An 18,909-nucleotide genomic window follows, 5' to 3' on the forward strand; every position below is an offset into this window, starting at 1 on the left:
TGAGGAAGCGATTGATAGATTATACAAACTGGTGTGTAATATTTATGAAAAAGGGGAATTTCCGTCAGACTTCAAAAAAAGTGTTATAGTAATGATACCAAAGAAAGCAGGGGCAGATAAATATGAAAAATACAGAACAATTAGTTTAACTAGTCGTGCATCAAAAATCTTAACTATAATTCTATACAGAAGAATTGAGAGGAGGGTGGAAGAAGTGTTAGGAGAGGACCAATTTGGTTTCAGGAAAAGTATAGGGACAAGGGAAGCAATTTTAGGCCTCAGATTAATAGTAGAAGGAAGATTAAAGAAAAACAAACCAACATACTTGGCGTTTATAGACGTAGAAAAGGCATTCGATAACCTAGACTGGAATAAAATGTTCAGCATTTTAAAAAAAATAGGGTTCAAATACAGAGATAGAAGAACAATTGCTTACATGTACAGGAACCAAACAGCAACAGTAATAATTGAAGAACATAAGAAAGAAGCCGTAACAAGAAAGGGAGTCTGACAAGGATGTTCCCTATCACCATTACTTTTTAATCTTTACATGGAACTAGCAGTTAATGATGTTAAAGAACAATTTAGATTCGGAGTAACAGTACAAGGTGAAAATATAAAGATGCTACGATTTGCTGATGATATAGTAATTCTAGCCGAGAGTAAAAAGGATTTAGAAGAAACAATGAACAGCATGGATGAAGTCCTACGCAAGAACTATCGCATGAAAATAAACAAGAACAAAACAAAAGTAATGAAATGTAGTAGAAATAACAAAGATGGACCACTGAATGTGAAAATAGGAGGAGAAAAGATTATGGAGGTAAAAGAATTTTGTTATTTGGGAAGTAGAATTACTAAAGATGGACGAAGCAGGAGCGATATAAAATGCTGAATAGCACAAGCGAAACGAGCCTTCAGTAAGAAATATAATTTGTTTACATCAAAAATTAATTTAAATGTCAGAAAAAAATTTTTGAAAGTATATGTTTGGAGTGTCGCTTTATATGGAAGTGAAGCTTGGACAGTCGGAGTATCTGAGAAGAAAGGATTAGAAGCTTTTTAAATGTGGTGCTATAGGAGAATGTTAAAAATCAGATGGGTGGATAAAGTGACAAATGAAGAGGTATTGCGGCAAATAGATGAAGAAAGAAGCATTTGGAAAAATATAGTTAAAAAAAGAGACAGACTTATAGGCCACATACTAAGGCATCCTGGAATAGTCGCTTTAATATTGGAAGGACAGGTAGAAGGAAAAAATTGTGTAGGCAGGCCACGTTTGGAATATGTAAAACAAATTGTTACGGATGTAGGATGTAGAGGGTATACTGAAATGAAACGACTAGCACTAGATAGGGAATCTTGGAGAGCTGCATCAAACCAGTCAAATGACTGACAACAAAAAAAAAAAAACTTGCTATAGAAGATTTTTTATACTATAATTATAACTTTTGTACATATATTATACTGTTGATTGAGTTTTATAAAATATTATTCATAATTTATGACTTTGGTAGCTAGATTACTGTAAATCAATTTGAATAAACTGTAGAATAAATACCATATTAAATGGTCTCCTTAAATTGTCATAAACTGTGAGCATTCTGTTGAAAAGAAGAAAGATCTACATACTGTCCCTCCTTACATTTTTGGTTTATTGTTAATTCATCACATGAGCTCAAAGATTGTGTATGGAAATGTTGAATAGAGATTTTTATAAACATGTCAAACCCAATTTGGATTCAAACCATCTTTTTCTGGATAAAAAGATTGATTTGGTACCGCTCCACTCAGAAATTGGCTAACAATGAATTGTATTGGGTTTGTTTTATGAATAATTTTTATTGTAAATTATATTTAATTACTTTCATCAGTGAGACGATAAAAAATTAACATTTAGTAATATTCAATAACTTTTTTTTTACATTATTTCGCTGTTTACACATCCACATTTATTAGGTTTTCTTTTTGGTACATTCATTATTATAAGTTCTTAAATTGTTACTTTTGACTGGTAAATAATGTGGAATTAGTTTAGAAGTAATATCAATTTGATAGTTTGAGTCGTTGCTTTCACCGTTGTTTAGAAAATCTGAGATATTATTTCACTGACATTAAATTCATGAAATATCAATGTTACTTTCTTTTAATAATACACTACAGATTTTTTTTATTAAAAAAATAAAAAAATGTATGATTTCTGTACAAGTAAAGAACGATAATACTAAACATGAAACTAAGGTTAGTTCTTACTATCAACAACTGTTACGTAACATTTTCAATGCATTGCTATATGGATAAAAATACAGATGTATCATTAAAAGTATGTTCAATTGATAAATTTAGATATAACTAAGAATATGAAATTTTATCTACCATTTTGTTTTAAGAACTTCTAGAAATGGAGTTATAGAAATAAAAAAGCACTTACAGATTTTGTTTCCAGAATGAAGGTCAATCATCATCTTACTTTTAAAAAGTAATCGAGTTAATAATTATATAAAAAAGTAATAATTTTATATTATATTGACAACTTATTAAAGTTAATGTGCAGATATTCATAAATAAACCTACAGTTGGGTGTAACAAACCTTTTCCCACAGTGGCGTAATACATGGACAGTAGACATCAGCTACCCACCGGGTTGGTCTAGTGGTTAACGCGTCTTCCCAAATCAGCTGATTTGGAAGTCGAGAGTTACAGCGTTCAAGTCCTAGTAAAGCCAGATATTTTTACATGGATTTGAATACTAGATCGTGGATACCGGTGTTCTTTGGTGGTTGGGTTTCAATTAACCACACATCTCAGGTACGGTCGAACTGAGAATGTACAAGACTACACTTCATTTACACTCATACATATCATCCTCATTCATCCTCTGAAGAATTATCTAAACGGTAGTTACCGGAGGCTAAACAGGAAAAAAGAAAGAAAAAGTAGACATCAGCTAAGCTTAAATATTGTTACATATACAGTCGGTCATTATTTCATTTTTTAATGCACAAGTAGTGCATGGAGAGTTATGGAAATATTTGCTGTCTCGCAAGATGCATAGCATCATTCAATCATTTATTTTTTGCAATTAGAGGAAACATCTGCAGCTGAGATCTACTGTTGGCTGTGTATAGTTTACAGTAATAATGTATTGAGTAATGATTCTTGATTGTATGAGAGAATGGTACAGGAAATTCAGGGAAGACCGAATTAATGTGCATAAGAAAGGAAGGGTATCCAATTTCAGTGAAAGTTGTTGAAAAAATTGAAGATACTATTTATGACAATCTATGTTTCACAATTACTGAAATTAGTAAAAGTTTTTTTCAAATTTCAAGATCCATCTTTAAGCAATTATTACAGACAGGCAGAATTTTTGTAAGTACTATATGTGATGGGTACTTCATCAATTTTGTGACAAAAGCACAATTCAGACAGTGTGTGGACTTATACACATACTTCGAACTACTCCTAAAATTTAGACAAATTTTAACAAAAAAAAAACAATAGCAACTTTGTTTTGGAACAGTAAAGGGATTTTATTAGCAGAATTTATGAAGCCAAGTATGACAATAGCTGCAGAAGTTTATTTTAAAATGTTTATTAAGCTTAGAAGAGCAATGCAGAATAAATTGTGAGGGTTGCTAATGAAGGGGATTATTTTTGTGTATGACAATGCACAACTCGCATCATCATTAGCATTAATTTGTCAATTTATAGTGGCGGATGTTTTACCAGCCCCCTTACAGCCCTGATTGTGCACTGACTGATTTTCATCTTTTCACAAAATTGAAGAATTGGATGGTTACTCAACTCTTCAAAGGTAATGATGAACAATGGCTGGATATTTTGGTGATGCTATTCTTTGAAGAGGGAATGGACAAGCTGTTGTCATGATACAAGTGCTTGAATTTGAGCTAGAACTATGTTGAGAAGAAATATAAGCAACTTGTATAAAGTAAATTTTTTCAATTTTATTTGTTTATTTTTTTATTTGACCAGAGGTTGTTACAAATAACTCTTCTATATTTATTTAATGAGGCCCAGTTTTCAATAACTTATTCATTGAAAAACCTTGTGTTACTATTTTATCTTGACCTTACAGAGCATTAATTAATTTTAAGACGTTTATTCAAAAGAAATGAAAGAAAAATACTTACCTTTTCCATTCACCACTATTTCAGGGTAAATTTTCTTATGTTGGGCATAGGTTTATGGTTATTTATGTCTTATTTCTATTATCATAATCAGTCTTAAATTCTATTATATATATATGTATATAAAATATTACAGTATTTTGGCTAGCCATATACAAGTCATTGTATATTTTTTTTTTTTTTTTTTTTTTTATTGATTTCATATATTTTTATATGTATAATTGTAATTTTAATCGTTTAGTTTTTCAATCTTTTAATTTTAATTTTATGTTTGATATGTAATTTTATATAAATATATTATATATGACTGATGATGCGGAATCCCGCTAAAGTTCTTTCGTAAAAAAATAAAAATAAGCTAAGAGTTGTCTTATTTCTATACTTGGGTGGATTGAGTTGAGTTATACATATTTAAATTATTACTACAGAGGTGATAAAGATCTTGAAAGGATTGATTTTAGAAAAATAAAATGTGTATATCTATCAACAATAAAATATATTTATTTGGTGGTTGGGTTTCATTTAACCACACATATCAGGATTAGTCGAATTGAGACTCTACAAGACTACACTTCATTTACACTCATACATATCATCCTCTGAAGTATTATCTGAAAGGTATGTTTACCAGAGGCTAAACAGGAAAAAGAAAAAAGAAAATTATTACTGTAGAGGTGATATGGGTCTTGAAAGGATTGATTTTTGAAAAATAATACATATATATATATATATATATATATATATATATGTATATTTATGAAGATTGTACTTGGTTTAATTGAAAAATGTTTTTCTCTATAAAATTCCTTTCTTTCTTCAGTAATATATAATTAGACAGATCAGAATGACTTGTGACACTCTGTACTAACCTTTGGGTAACTACAGGATGGTTAATATTAATAAATTAAAATTTCACTTCAAACAATTTTGTCTTGGAAGTTTATTTCGTTGCCGTAACTTTGCTCCAGAATTCATGAAAAGTAATTTAATAGCAATTTTTAATTAGAATATTATATTATTTATTTCACTTAAAGAAATATCTATTTATTTCTGCATGCTTAAAAGATCTTTTCATCTCTTTTGTTTATTTTAAAATTATTAATTTAAAAATTTAATAATATTTGTGGGTGTGATTTTATTTTTGTGTATTCATTATTGACTATCTTTTCTTTTTTGCAGTTCATCAAGCGGAAGTGCTAGTGGTTCGAGTAGCGGTAGTAGCAATGGTAGCTGTAGCGGTAGCAGTGGAGGAATTGCTGTTGGCAGTGGGAGTATCACTACAGTCAGTAACACAGTCACCAGCAGTTGCCTCGCTACATTACATGAAGATTGTGAATTAGGTGCTAGTGATACCGTAGCACATTCTACACCGCCTCTTACCGCATTACCGCTTACTAGGGACATGTTACTTGTTACACAGAAAAGAAGAGCCAGTGAATTGCGACCAAAACCAGAAGCTTATGCTGGGTCAGTAATATTATAAAATTTATATTTTTTATTTATAATATTTAGTGCAGTAGGTAGAAACTTATTTTTCTAATAAAGAACCTTAAATATTTTGTCTTATGTAACTGATGGATACAATGAGTTAAAAATGTTGAAGAGAATTGAGAATATGAATGACTTGGTATATAAAATGTTATAATTTTTGCCTTCGTTTTGCCTTTATTTTAATTTGTGGAAGGGTTGACAAAATTTGTTGGTTGATTTTTTGATAGATTTATTTAAAGTGCTATGATCGAACAGATTTTGATATTTCAGTTAATTTAAAATTTTACTTACCCTATTAATCTTAGTTTTTGGGTCATAACATTTTTAAAAAAACAGTTATTTAATCTTTGACTAATGATAGCAATGTTTAATATGCAAGCAGGATGCAGTCAACTCAAAAGTTGTTTGCTCTTTTTTTATAATTGCATGATATGGTTTGTGAATAACTTTGTGTATATGAATGATGATATTAAGTTATCTGATAAAGTTTTCTTGAAAATCTTTTATTATTTCATTATATGTCTGAATATCTAGAATTGAATTGTAAATTGTGGTTCTAGAGTTATGTGTAAAAACAAAGTATTCATCCTTCAACTAGAAAGAAATTTGTAAAACGTAAATAGTATAATCAATGAGATTAATATTTTTGTGTTAAACTAAATAAACAGTAAGATATAAAAATGCTGAAATGCTTAAACTACAAACTCATAGACTACATTTAATTTATCATAGTCTCTTTATCATTGGAGCTGGTAGGAGGAGATAGAAAAGTTAGATTAAGGAAAAAAAACAGTCACAAATAACTTTGTAATGCTCATCATTTGAAAACAAAGTTTTTTGTTTGGAATTGCTGTTAAAAGAGTACATTCATAGTTCACATTCTTGTTATAGATGTATATTACTTAATTAAATTATGTGGCTGTGTTACTTTAAATGATTGGATGATTCATTGCACAGATTCCTATTCAAATTATAGGGTCCAGTATAAAAGAATCGTTCTATACTATGTTCAGCATAAGAGCTATCCTAGCTGATGTTAGTAGTAGTGAGATTTTACTGCGGCGTATGGAATTGTGTTAGTGCAGTAATATCCTGGCTGATTCAATTTGTTAGTCCTCATCAGTATTTATATAATATCATTTATTTTATTTTTGTCAACCCTGATATTATTTTAAATATAGCTGCTATGTAATTAATTCATAAATAATTCAATTCAGTTGGCTTCAAATTAAAACATCAATCATAAATCAAACATAAAACATCAAAACATACAATTTGTACACGTAACTTTCGAGACAGTCTATTACAATGCCATACAGTTTATTTATAACAGGATAACTCTTAAAGTGAATTAAGTATACTGAAAAATATGTTTTCTAGATATCTTTAATGTTAAGGTAGTTATTTAAGCAGAAAGGACTAGAACAGTCCTTACTTATCAGAACGATAAGTAACTATTTAAAAGCTGGTTAGTTGTTAATTTAAACAATCAATGCAGCATTATTTATGTATAAAAATAATACAGATGTTAGAATGAAACGCATTATTGGTAAGTAACAGTTTCTTAGAGATAGGTGAAGTGAAACTTTCTCAGTGGTGAAACTTGAATAATTCAAAGATGATGGTGCTATATAAAATAATATGAAGTAGGTAAATTGTAAATTACTGAGTTCTGTTTTAAAATACTGTAGTGTCATGATTTATCTGGGAAGTTTTCTCTGAAAAAACTCTTAAGATCAGATCCATTAATATGAATTTAAAGGGTAGTTTTTGATATAATGTTTGTACATTATCTTCAGTTTCATTTATAAAAAGTTAATACTATTGAAAATTAAGTACTTTTTTTATATTGACAGAAACAAATCCAAAAGATTTTTCATTTCTTTCTTTAAAAATCATCTAAACATCTAGTAATCCCCTTAAATAACATTCTCATAGTTAAGTTGTATGTATATCTTAACTTGAATCCTAGTTAGAGGTCCATATACTGCATAATTTTCTCATATTCTTATATTAACCACTTGTACTTGAAGTGATCAATTTTGAGATTTTTTTTTTTAAAACAAATTTTCAAAATTTTTTATTTTTCTGTTACATAAACAACCTGTGGTCTATACCACATGTGTAACTAAATTTTTGGCTTTTAATTTTTATTATCATGAAGAAAGTTGATTGAATTTATCCATAAACTTCTAGTTAAAGGAAATATCATATATTAGCAATGCTTTGATACAGAATAATTTAAAGAGACAAATTAGAATTATTCAAGTTAAAAATAGGCTGTTTCACTGAATATAGTTAATTAATTAGAAATTATAATACCATTTGGATCTTGGTTAACAGTGTCATTGGTAAGTAATAAAAAAAAAGATTGGCTGATTTTTAAAGTTTTATTAAAAGTGGAATGTTTAAATTGTTCTTAACACTTTGATACCTAAGCTCTACTATAATTTAAATATTAAATATATGACTTTCCAGAGGCTGTTTATAAATTAGAACTGCTATTTAAATATCTTATAAAATCTATCCCTTCCCTGTATAGTTAGTTTGCTCTATAGCAGGGGTGGCCAACAAGTCGAGGCCAATTTTGGTCGATGTCTCGGATGGAATTCCGTGTACCATGGACTTTGAAGTGATTGTAGAAGACAAAACTTTCTAGGATTTGTTTAATGTATTCTGGGAATTTGCCAAAGTCATAAATTCCTAGAATTATGACAGCCTGACATTGTGATCATTTTAAATTAGTAAAAATTATCTAGAAAAAGTGTTGGAAAATTGAATTTTTTAGGTACCGCATGTACGGAATGCTGCTATCAAAAGTTGGGTCTGGAAATTTATTTTCTTCATGAGCCTATATCTCGAAAACTTAATAAGTGATTTAAAAAATAATATATTTTACTTATCTACCCATACCTCGCTGGAATGCACCTTATACTGAAACACAGTGTATAAACATAGAATACATTTCACACTCCTTCTTCCCCCTTAGACTACGCCTATGACAACGAGTCCATCGCGACACACTTTTAAAGTCGATCTTATATACAGAAAAGTTGGCCACCCCTGCTCTATAGGATCTGCTATTGGTTAATTTTCTTTAACTAATAAAATCTAACAGATTTTATCAAAATTAATATAAAAAAAAAGATGAAAGTTTTAAATTACTGAAATGAGGTTATTGCATTATTATTATTAAATTTAAAAAAAAAAAAATATATATATATATATATATATATTTAATTGTTATATTAAGATACGTATATTTTTTTTTTATATCAAGTATTAAATTACATTCATTAATTTTCTTGTTCTCCAATAGTATTTTCAATACTTTAAATGTCCTAATAATTAAAATAACTACATAAAAGGTATTGTAAAATAAACTGTGCACTTTATGCTTTTTCAGCTTAAGTAGAATTAATCTTTTTCAAAAAAAAAATAAAGAAACTGATTTTTTAGATTTTTAGGACTGTGTGGTCAAAAAAGCTAGGTTTCAAAGTGTTAATTAATATTTTTGTTATTATTTTGTATATAAGTTTACTTATTTTTTGTTGATTTTCATCTGTAAAATATGCAGTACACTGTTGTTTTACTTAATTAATTGAGTGTCTAGATTATTATTGATTTTAACTGCGGGAAGTTCACTTCAAATATTAAAAAACACATGTTTGTACATATAGCTTGCTAAATTTTGTACATAGTAATCGAGTATCATTACCTAATTTTTGCAGGTAACCTAACAAAAAAAAGCCATAGGTTGTTCACAATATTGGTAATATCCATTCCCCATAATAATATACTTCATACCAGCTTTCCTGGGGAAATGAATAGGGAAATATCTTCCTGTAATATACTTAGCAAAATATTCCGTTTCATATTAGTATGACAAACCCACCTCCAAAAAGTGATCTTTAATTATACAAACAACATCTGCATTCACCACAGGGACATTCGTTTACTGAACCTCATCACTGTCAAAGAAAGCAATTCTGTTTCTTAACTACACTTGTATCTTAACTAGATTATATGCATTACATTGATTCTAAAGACTGGAAAATGTAGAGTAAAGCATCTGATTTATGTTCTTTTTTCTGAAGGGGGAAAATGAGTACTGCATTTACACTGTAGGGAATGAAAAAAATTAAATTGAGTAGTAAAAAACTAAATGGTAGTTTACTAGTAGATGTGTTCATAAAGACATATTTAAAGAACAGAAATATTTTACATTTTTTGGTTTTTGTTGAGGGATAGGCCTTCATTTTTAAATAAATTTAGGTAGGTTTACTGAAGAATAATGGTTATAATATTTTGAGTAAATTTTAGAGATAAATTAAGTAGTATAGTTTAATTTTTTTTTACATTAAATCTATGCATTTTAAATTAAACAGAGTTGTGCGTAGCAATTTAACAGATATTCTGATCATGTATTCAGATTCCATTACGGATGGACATTCATAAACCATTGTGTTTACAACTGGAACAGTGTAATCACATTCCAAACCAGTTATTATTTTCTTACATTTGTGTTCTAATTTCCAACTGGTAATGTCTCTTGTAGTGTGTAGTTTATTTAATGTTTAGTTAACTACAATGTTTTTCCAGAAGAAAACATTCTCTATTAAAAGAAACTTGATTCCTGATGGTATAATTATTTTTTTTGCTACTGAAGTGTGTATAAAAGACATTTCTTTTTTAAGATATTTTTTCTGAATTTTATCTCCATTCATTTCATTATTCTACAATTTTGGTGTATGTGATAAAAATATAACCTCAGGTAGAACACCTTTTCCTCTGAAATGTCCTGTCTATAGCAATATAAGGAATTGTTTGTTGTATTTTACGGAAATAAACCGAGTTTAAAGCCATTATCTCATTCAGAAATTCTTATAATTTATTTTTTTAAATTTGAAGTATCACTTAACAGTAACTTTTTTTTTTAGACAAAATTTAGTTAATCATTGGGGTTTTACTTAATTTTCAAACCAATAATCAATATCTTTTTATTAAAATTTTTTGGATAAATGTGGATAAGAGGTAGTCAGTCATATTAACAGTTTAATTATTACTCAACTAACTAGATATTTATAAATTTATTCCAGTACTTTTACTCTGTAAGTAATTAAACTGATTGCTTGAAAGAGGGTTAAAAAATATATGATTTGAACCATATTGTTATGAAGAAAACCTTTGTAGCAATGTAGAAGTGTACTGAGCTAAAGATATTTGTTGTTTATTGTGAAATTCTTTCCTATTCAGCTATACATAATATAGAAAAAAATATTAATCTGTTATGTAAATGCAGGTTAAAATATATGTGTTATTTGGCGATTTAAAGATTTAGTATTATAATCTTTTTATTTATTTATTTTTTGTTTTATTTTCAGTAGTTGATCATTTATTATCCATGTTATTAATTTATAAAATTATATAACTTGATCTTTTAAGTTATATTTTAAAGAAATGCAATGGGATTTTTTTTGTATCAAAAGGAAAGACAAATCAGGAGTGGTGAAATTGTAATTATGTTAACTTTAATATCTGCAGCTTAAAGAATTAAACATCTTTGTTTAAATTACATACTATTATTATATTAGCTAATGTGTTATATTGACGTGTGCTAGCTATATTTCAGATGTTTTTGTAAGTTTTCCTGGTAGTTTATGTAATAATAATTATCTCTTATATTTATTTATTCATATTTGCAACTTTGGCTTATATTCAGTTACAATACATGCTTTTCTCATTAGTTGAATTTTATAGTGTATGAAAACCCATCCCTAGCTGAGATTTGAACTCAGAATGTGATGGCTAAAAGATTATGATGCTACTGCTCTCAAATTGCTGTGAATTCCATCATACTGATCTTATCCATAAATAATAGTAATTGATATTTATGATATTCTCATATGAATGATGTAGGATATTCTCACAGTTGTGTTCCTTCTTTTTGTTATCAATTTGTAAATTGTTTGGTGCTGAAGAACATATATTGTAACATAAAGATGATGAACACATGTGCCATTGTCATTAGATAACACTCGTTTGTTCAGTTGGCAGAATTTTATCAGGACTAGTTGGTCTAGCTGATTTGGAAGTTGAGAGTTCCAGTGTTCAAGTCCTAGTAGTGGTATTTTTACACGGATTTGAATACTAGATCGTGGATACCGGTGTTCTTTAGTGGTTGGGTTTCAGTTAACCACACATCTCAGGAATGGTCGAACTGAGACTGTACAAGACTACACTTCATTTACACTCATACATGTTATCCTCTGAAGTATTATCTAAACAGTAATTACCGGAGGCTAAACAGGAAAAACGAAGAAAAGGGCTAGTTGGTCCATTTCTTATTTACCCTTAATATTCTACCAAATTCATAAAATCAAAATCAATTTTAACAGAACAGATTTTTAAAAGCATTTTTCTTTTAAAAAAAAAAATTATTCCATTTTTTACTTTTATTTAAAGTATGATTAAATCTACAAAAAATGCAGTTAATTTGATAAAGCTATTTGGATGAAAAATCTGCAACTTGAAACTAATACAGAGATTTGATGTTCCAAGACAGAATGTGAGCTGAGACTGTGTAATGTAGAAAGATGTATTACTTTTTCCTTTAAGCTTTCTAACTATTTTTTTTTTAATTGTTTACACAAAAACACTGAATATCATAATAATATCAGGCTATCTGTTGTCACTATGGTATAACAATCAAATATTAAGCAATTATGAAAAAAATAGTAAATTAAATATATTTTTAACTTTTCAACTTCAACAATTTAAGTTACTATCTAAATTTTTTCCACTTAAATTATCAAAAACAAAACAAAAATCTTATAATGTGGGTCCTAGAGAAACTCTGCTTACCGAATAAAAAATTATTCATAAAATTTTTGAATTTGGTAAAGGGTAAGGCTTAAAAAAAACATTCATTACATTGATTTGAGAACCTCCTTCTTTTTTTAAATTGGTTAAAAAGGAAAAAGAAATGAATTTATTTTTTGATTTGTGAAAAAAGACAGAATTATTACAATTTTTTGAAAGTTTTTCCTAATGTTCCTGTATCTAAACGATTTCTGACTCTTGATTCTTTATCTCTGTGTTTTATGAACATTATTTGTTATCAGTTTAGGATCAGACACTGACTGAGATATCAACCATAGTATTAAATTAATATCTATGAATACCTGATCTTGTCTTCCATCCTAATTGATTAATTTATATAATCTTTTAAATTTAGCATGGATGTTTGGATTATTGTTATTATTTAATGCATTTAATCTGTGCTTAATTAATTTTTTTGTTTATATGTGTAATTATTTTGTTTGGAAATTCAAAAATTTTTTTTTAATGTTTTTAATTTATTTTTGTTTTTGTTTTGTTTTTTTTTTACGTTTTACTACGTGCATGTTGTAATGGCATGGTCATTAAATGTGTCGTTGGTTTCATTAACTCGGTCGGTACTTCTTCATTACATACTTACTGATAACTGCAGGTTATATTTACAACCTCATGGCAAGTCTTCACATGGTAACAGTTGGATTCACCATTCATCTTATAATCCTGTTTCAAGACAGGATTCTGAATTACAGAGCCTTAGCTCTGATGCTCGGACTGAATCTGATAATATGTCTATGACAGATAGTTCAGTGTAAGTACTTTTTTTTTGTTTAATACATTTTTTTTAAATCCATATTGTAATAAATGTTGTTTTGGTGATGAGTGAATTAGATGTATATAAAATAGTTTTTGTATGTGTCTTAGATGTTGAGAATCTTTTTAATAATGTGATTCATTTTCAGTAAGCTATTGAAATATCTATTTTGGGTGTTGTTTAAATCTTGCTAAGTTAGAAAATGGTGCAAAAATTTTGCATAAGTTAACATTGGTTGATAACATATTCTTTTTCAGTCAGAATTATTCTTTTGTCAGTCAGACATCAGTATTGTAGGAAATGGACAATCATACTGTACAGACACTGCCTCAGGTAATAATGAAGTAACTTACTAGTTTTGTTGTGGTCTAATAATGCAGTAAGAATGTAAAATTTTTCTTTGTCTCAAATTCTACAACAAGCTGTTATGGAGATTTTTTTTTAATAACATTAATAATTATAATGTTTTAAAAAAAAGTAATAAAAGAGTATTACTATCTAATTATTCTGTTTTTTAACTATGATATGGATTTTCTTTGTGTATGCTAACTGAAAATGTAGATAAATTAATATTTTTGCAGTTTATGAATAAATTTTTAAGTAGATACAGTTTTATTGAATATTTATCTGTAATAAAGGTACCCAAAAAACAATGTTAAAAAAAATTAAATTATAGAACATAAATTATAGCTGCCAGATGAATAATTAATCATTATTCATACCAATCATGTTTTGAAAGTGATGTAGTTCAATTTATAGAAAATTTGAGGTACACAAAGTGATCCGGTAAAGATTAATGAAAATAAAATTTTGAGGACATCTCTCCGGTCTCTTCTAGGCTTTGATTTAGGTAGGTCATCAAGTGTTCTGCTGCTAAACTTGTATTCAATATGTACAAAATTAAGTAAAATACTTTTGTTGAAATTTCTTTATATTTTATGAATTCAGAAATAAAAAGACTATTTGATGAGATTATATATCAAATTAGTCAGCTTATGTTGCTGCTATAATGTGGACCACTCCAATTCAAACTGTTACATGTTTTGTTTTATGTTTTCTACATCATTATTTTGTCATGTTTATATATATATATACACACATACCAAAGTACAGAATTAATAAAATAGGATGACACCTACCTTATTCCACAATCCAAGCAAGAGCGCTTTCGCAAGAACCTCGCATCATCAGTTGCTCTATATAATTTTCCAAATCAATCAGGACATTCAATAATTAAAGAGACAAATTGATATAGAAAAAAATGGGTATTTTTACAAAATTAGACTTTTACTTCTTTTCAACATAATCCCCACCAATATTAATACACTTGTCCCAACAATGGACTAGTTTTTTTATACCCGATGAAAGTAGCATTTTAGGGTATGTATTTGTATGTACTTTTTCTATTATTTTATGAGTAGAATTATTTATGAAAGTCTCAGGAGAACTTTGTTAAACACCTGTTATTACACCTTTGTTATACACAGGGTAATTCTGAAGGTAATGGAAGTAATTTGTGAACTGATTCTAGAGCTTAAAATATGAAAAAAAAGTTATACAAACATATGTCCAAAAATGCTTTGTTATCAAGTTAAAGCTAGCAAAACATTTCGCTCGAATTTCAGTTCACCTTGTGAAATGAGGTCGTACTGAAAATTTTTAGGCATTTTATAAGGGTACTTGATGGTTACTTATGTTTTTTGACCTGAAAAATCAAATAAAACGTGTTCCATGACTGTATCTCCTGTAGTTTTTATATCAATGTAAAACTGAAAGATTTGGTGATGGAAAACAAGTTTTATTAGGTTTGAAGTACAATAACTTTGTTAAATGACTAATGAATGCTTTTTTTTTTATCAAACATCAAATTGCTTACTTTAATTCTGAAAGAATTGATGTTTTAATGTCTATGTAAAACAGAAAAAAAGTCAAGTTTTATTATTAAAACTTAATAGAAAAATATGAATTTGTAAAAATTAAATTAATTTACGATAAATTTATACCTTAGAAAAATTTAAATACTTTTACTTTTCTTTAAAAAGAATACTCACTTTGGTTTATACTGTAATTTACAATAAGTGTTTGAAAATTCCACCTTTGACATCAATGCACTTTTCAACTTATTTCCTTACATTTTCTGTTACCAACCTTTGCATTCCTTGATGAGGGCAGCAGTATTGAGAATGTGAGCAATCAGTTCATTATGTGTGTCTACTTTTTGTTTGTATACCTTACATTTCATTTACCCCTACAAAAGGTAATCTAAGGAAGTGAGGTCCGGTGATCTAGGTGGCCAATTTACCTGCACTCTATATCCAATCCATTTATCAGTAAATCTTTCATCGGAAAATTGTCTTACTTCATTCGTGAAATGTGTTGCTGCTCCACATCAAGTTGATAGTAAATTTCAACTCATTTCACCAATTAAAAATTTTCAAGTACCGTAAGAAATTCATTGTTTAAAATTCCAGATAATTTCTCCCCGTGACACTTGTTTTAATGTGAAAGGGCCTATTAATTAGTTTTTGATAATGCCACACCAAACATTCACAAAAAATCATTGCTGGAAATTTGATTGAACTACAGCATATGGGTTTTCTTCAGACCACCGATGTGAAGTCTCTGTTTTGTTTATTCCACTACTGGTAACAGTAGCTTCATCCAAAAATATTATGAACAGAATTAAGTGGTAATTATAGTTAACTAACAAAACTGCAGTCATCTCATGGTCACCAAGCTGAAGATTAAACTTTCTGAACATAAAAAGCATGCAGTCCATGAACATGTATTGCCCTTCACATTGTACTTTGTAGAATGTTGAGTTATGTAGGAATTCTTCTTCACTTAGTCGCTGTAGGACTGACCTGTACGTCCTGAATAATCGCCATGTACCGGTTGACATTCAGATGAAACATGAGTATTGGGAAATGTACCATTCCCATGAACATTATTAAAACTTTATGGTTTGGAATTACTCACCCAGGATACCTACATTGGTCTCTTCACCACTGCAGGAACACTTACATTGCAAATGTGATACACAGAAATCATATCAGCATATTCTGCATGAGTGAAGAGACACAGTGAAAACGGAATTTCACTTATGTAAATTCAGATTTAGTTGGAAAAAATGTAGATATAGTTTAGAATACAACAATTACACTACATAATTTAATTCTCAAAATTAATTAAACACATCAAAATTATATCATATCAAAAACAACTAAACCATGTGGTTACATGTTATTATTAACATGTAACCACAATTTTAAGCTAACAATGAGTAATATTCAAATTAATTTTGAAGCATATAAATAGTGTTGCCAACCTGAATGTTCAAAGGTCAAAATTTATTCTAAAAACAGCCATTTTCAATTTTTACTAATTCAACTGCCTAAAATCTACCTTTAAAATATAACCACAATTTTATGACAACAATGAGTAGTATTCAAATTAATTTCAAAACATATGGTTAGTGTTGCTAGCATAAATTTTCAAAGGTCTACATTTTTTTTACTAAAAGCAGCTGGTTTTAATTTACACAAATTCATAACATTTTCTGTTAAGGTTTATTCTGTTTAGTTTTTGATAAAAGTTGATTTTTTTTTTTATTTCATTAATTCTATTATATAAATTTTCTCAGAATTGAATTCTCTACAAGTTTTGTTAATAAAATTTACACATTTATTAATCATTTAACAAAGTTATTGTACTTCAGACCTATTAAAACGTGTTTTTCATTGCAAAATTTTTCTGTTTTATGTTGGATATCATGAAAACTACAAGAGAAGTAGTTGTGAAATCTGTTTTATTCATTTTTGCAGATCAAAATACACAAGTAATCTTCTAGTTTACCCTTTATATAACACCTAAATTATTTCAGTATGACCTCATTTCACCGGGGAACTGAATCTGGACAATATTTTTTGCTAGCCTTAACTCGATAAGGTTTCTTTCAGATAGATTTATCTGAACTTTTTTCCTCATTTCAATCTCTATAATCAGTTCCCAAATTATTTTCCTTATCTGTTGAATTACCTTTATATATTTATATATCTGTTTGTATGTGCATGTGTGCAATGGTATTAGAGTGAAAAATATTTAGTAGCAATTCATGTAGAGATTTTTTATTAGTATCATTTGTAAGATGTCAATAAACTGAAATAAATAGCTGCTGTAATTTCATTGCATTTTTTATATAATAAATTATTCATTTAAAAAAGTTGCCTACTTTAATATGTTTGGTGTTTAGCGTACGCTTTTTGATTATGAGAAGAAGTGGCATTTTGACAAATCATTTTAATATAAATAGTGACTTGAATATGGGTAATCTAAAATAGTAGTCTTTGACAAGGATCTTCAAAAGTTTTTTCTTGGTAATGTTTGAAAGTAGGTTTTCCGCTGGATCCCTTTCTTTAAAAGAATTAACTTACATAATCAAACAAAATTGTTTTCAGAAAAAACTTCTATAAAAAAATACACAACTTCTCTACTCATTTAAAATATTGAGAAAGATTAGGGTTGTGGATTTATATATAGGATTGCTGTGATAGAAGTACAATAACAGAACTGTTTTTATACAGGTATGTCTCAAAAGTTGTTAACCCTTTCTTTTTTAAATTAGTCCTAAATTTTATTAAACGGTTCAGATTGTTTAATAAGATTGAGTTTAAGATAAATTTTGTCGTTTATCATATAAATGTGTGTTTCTATTTTAATTTTTTTTACCCTTTACTTTTAGTGATGGAGGTGCTGGAAATGGTGGCATGGGTGGTTTCAGTTCTCACAGATATTCAAAGAAACAATATCAGGTTCATTGTAGACAAGTTAAAGAAGCAGCTAGTCTCAATAGAGATCCCTATATGCACCACACTGTTATACCTAGGACTCAACGGTTTCAGAAAGAGCAGGTAAAATTTTCCCTAGTAATTTTAACAATTTTTAAAATTATTATGAAGTACTTAATACACTGTGTTAAATTAAAGTATATATTTTTTTACAATGTCCACAACCTACACCATTTGTTATTACTTTGCCTGAGCATAACTATGGTTGCCTTATTTAACTCTAATAAAAGAGGATTATTTTGATAAATTATTTTTACAGACTTGTTCATTAATCGATTCAAAATTTATTTGAATCATACGGCTTAACACATAAGCTGCTGAATATGAAAATAAATGTTTAAACATTTACAAACTACTTTTTGAGATTTTGGTCTTAACTGCTAGGTTGTTTCAATATGATACAAAATGAGCGACAAACATCTTTCATACTGTGTAAAAGTATACCATGACTGAAGCTAACTAAAAACTCTGTTCATTGACAGCAGCAATTGTATTACCAAACAGGTTCTACATTTCACAAAAGATAAATGTGAAGTTATGTATTTTTATGTTTAATTTCAAAATTGAGTTTTTTTTTGGCATCTTAAAGGGAGAACTCTTGATGTGTGGGCTTGAGTCTATAGTGCTTAAAAGGCAAGAGGCTTGGGAACATTTTTATTATATTTTCTTTTTTATGTTTTTCCTGACCTTGAAAAGAAGAATATTTTATTAATTTTGTTAATTTGTAATAAAATCTAAAAGAAATTTCTGATATTTTGATTATAAAAAT

General features: G+C 28.3%; 1 protein-coding gene across 2 annotated transcripts in view; it reads left to right on the top strand.

Annotated features, from left to right (window-relative positions):
- Positions 1–18,909, top strand: part of Axn (protein axin) — a 100,691-nt gene that overhangs the window by 54,824 nt on the left and 26,958 nt on the right. For both annotated transcript variants that reach the window (XM_075375539.1, XM_075375540.1), the window contains exons 7-9: positions 5,331–5,618; positions 13,135–13,290; positions 18,035–18,203. In XM_075375539.1, the coding sequence (XP_075231654.1) occupies positions 5,331–5,618; positions 13,135–13,290; positions 18,035–18,203 (613 nt within the window). The remainder of the gene's footprint in view (positions 1–5,330; positions 5,619–13,134; positions 13,291–18,034; positions 18,204–18,909) is intronic.

The sequence above is a fragment of the Lycorma delicatula genome, chromosome 9 (assembly GCF_047948215.1).
Source record: "Lycorma delicatula isolate Av1 chromosome 9, ASM4794821v1, whole genome shotgun sequence".
Lineage (NCBI taxonomy): Eukaryota > Metazoa > Arthropoda > Insecta > Hemiptera > Fulgoridae > Lycorma > Lycorma delicatula.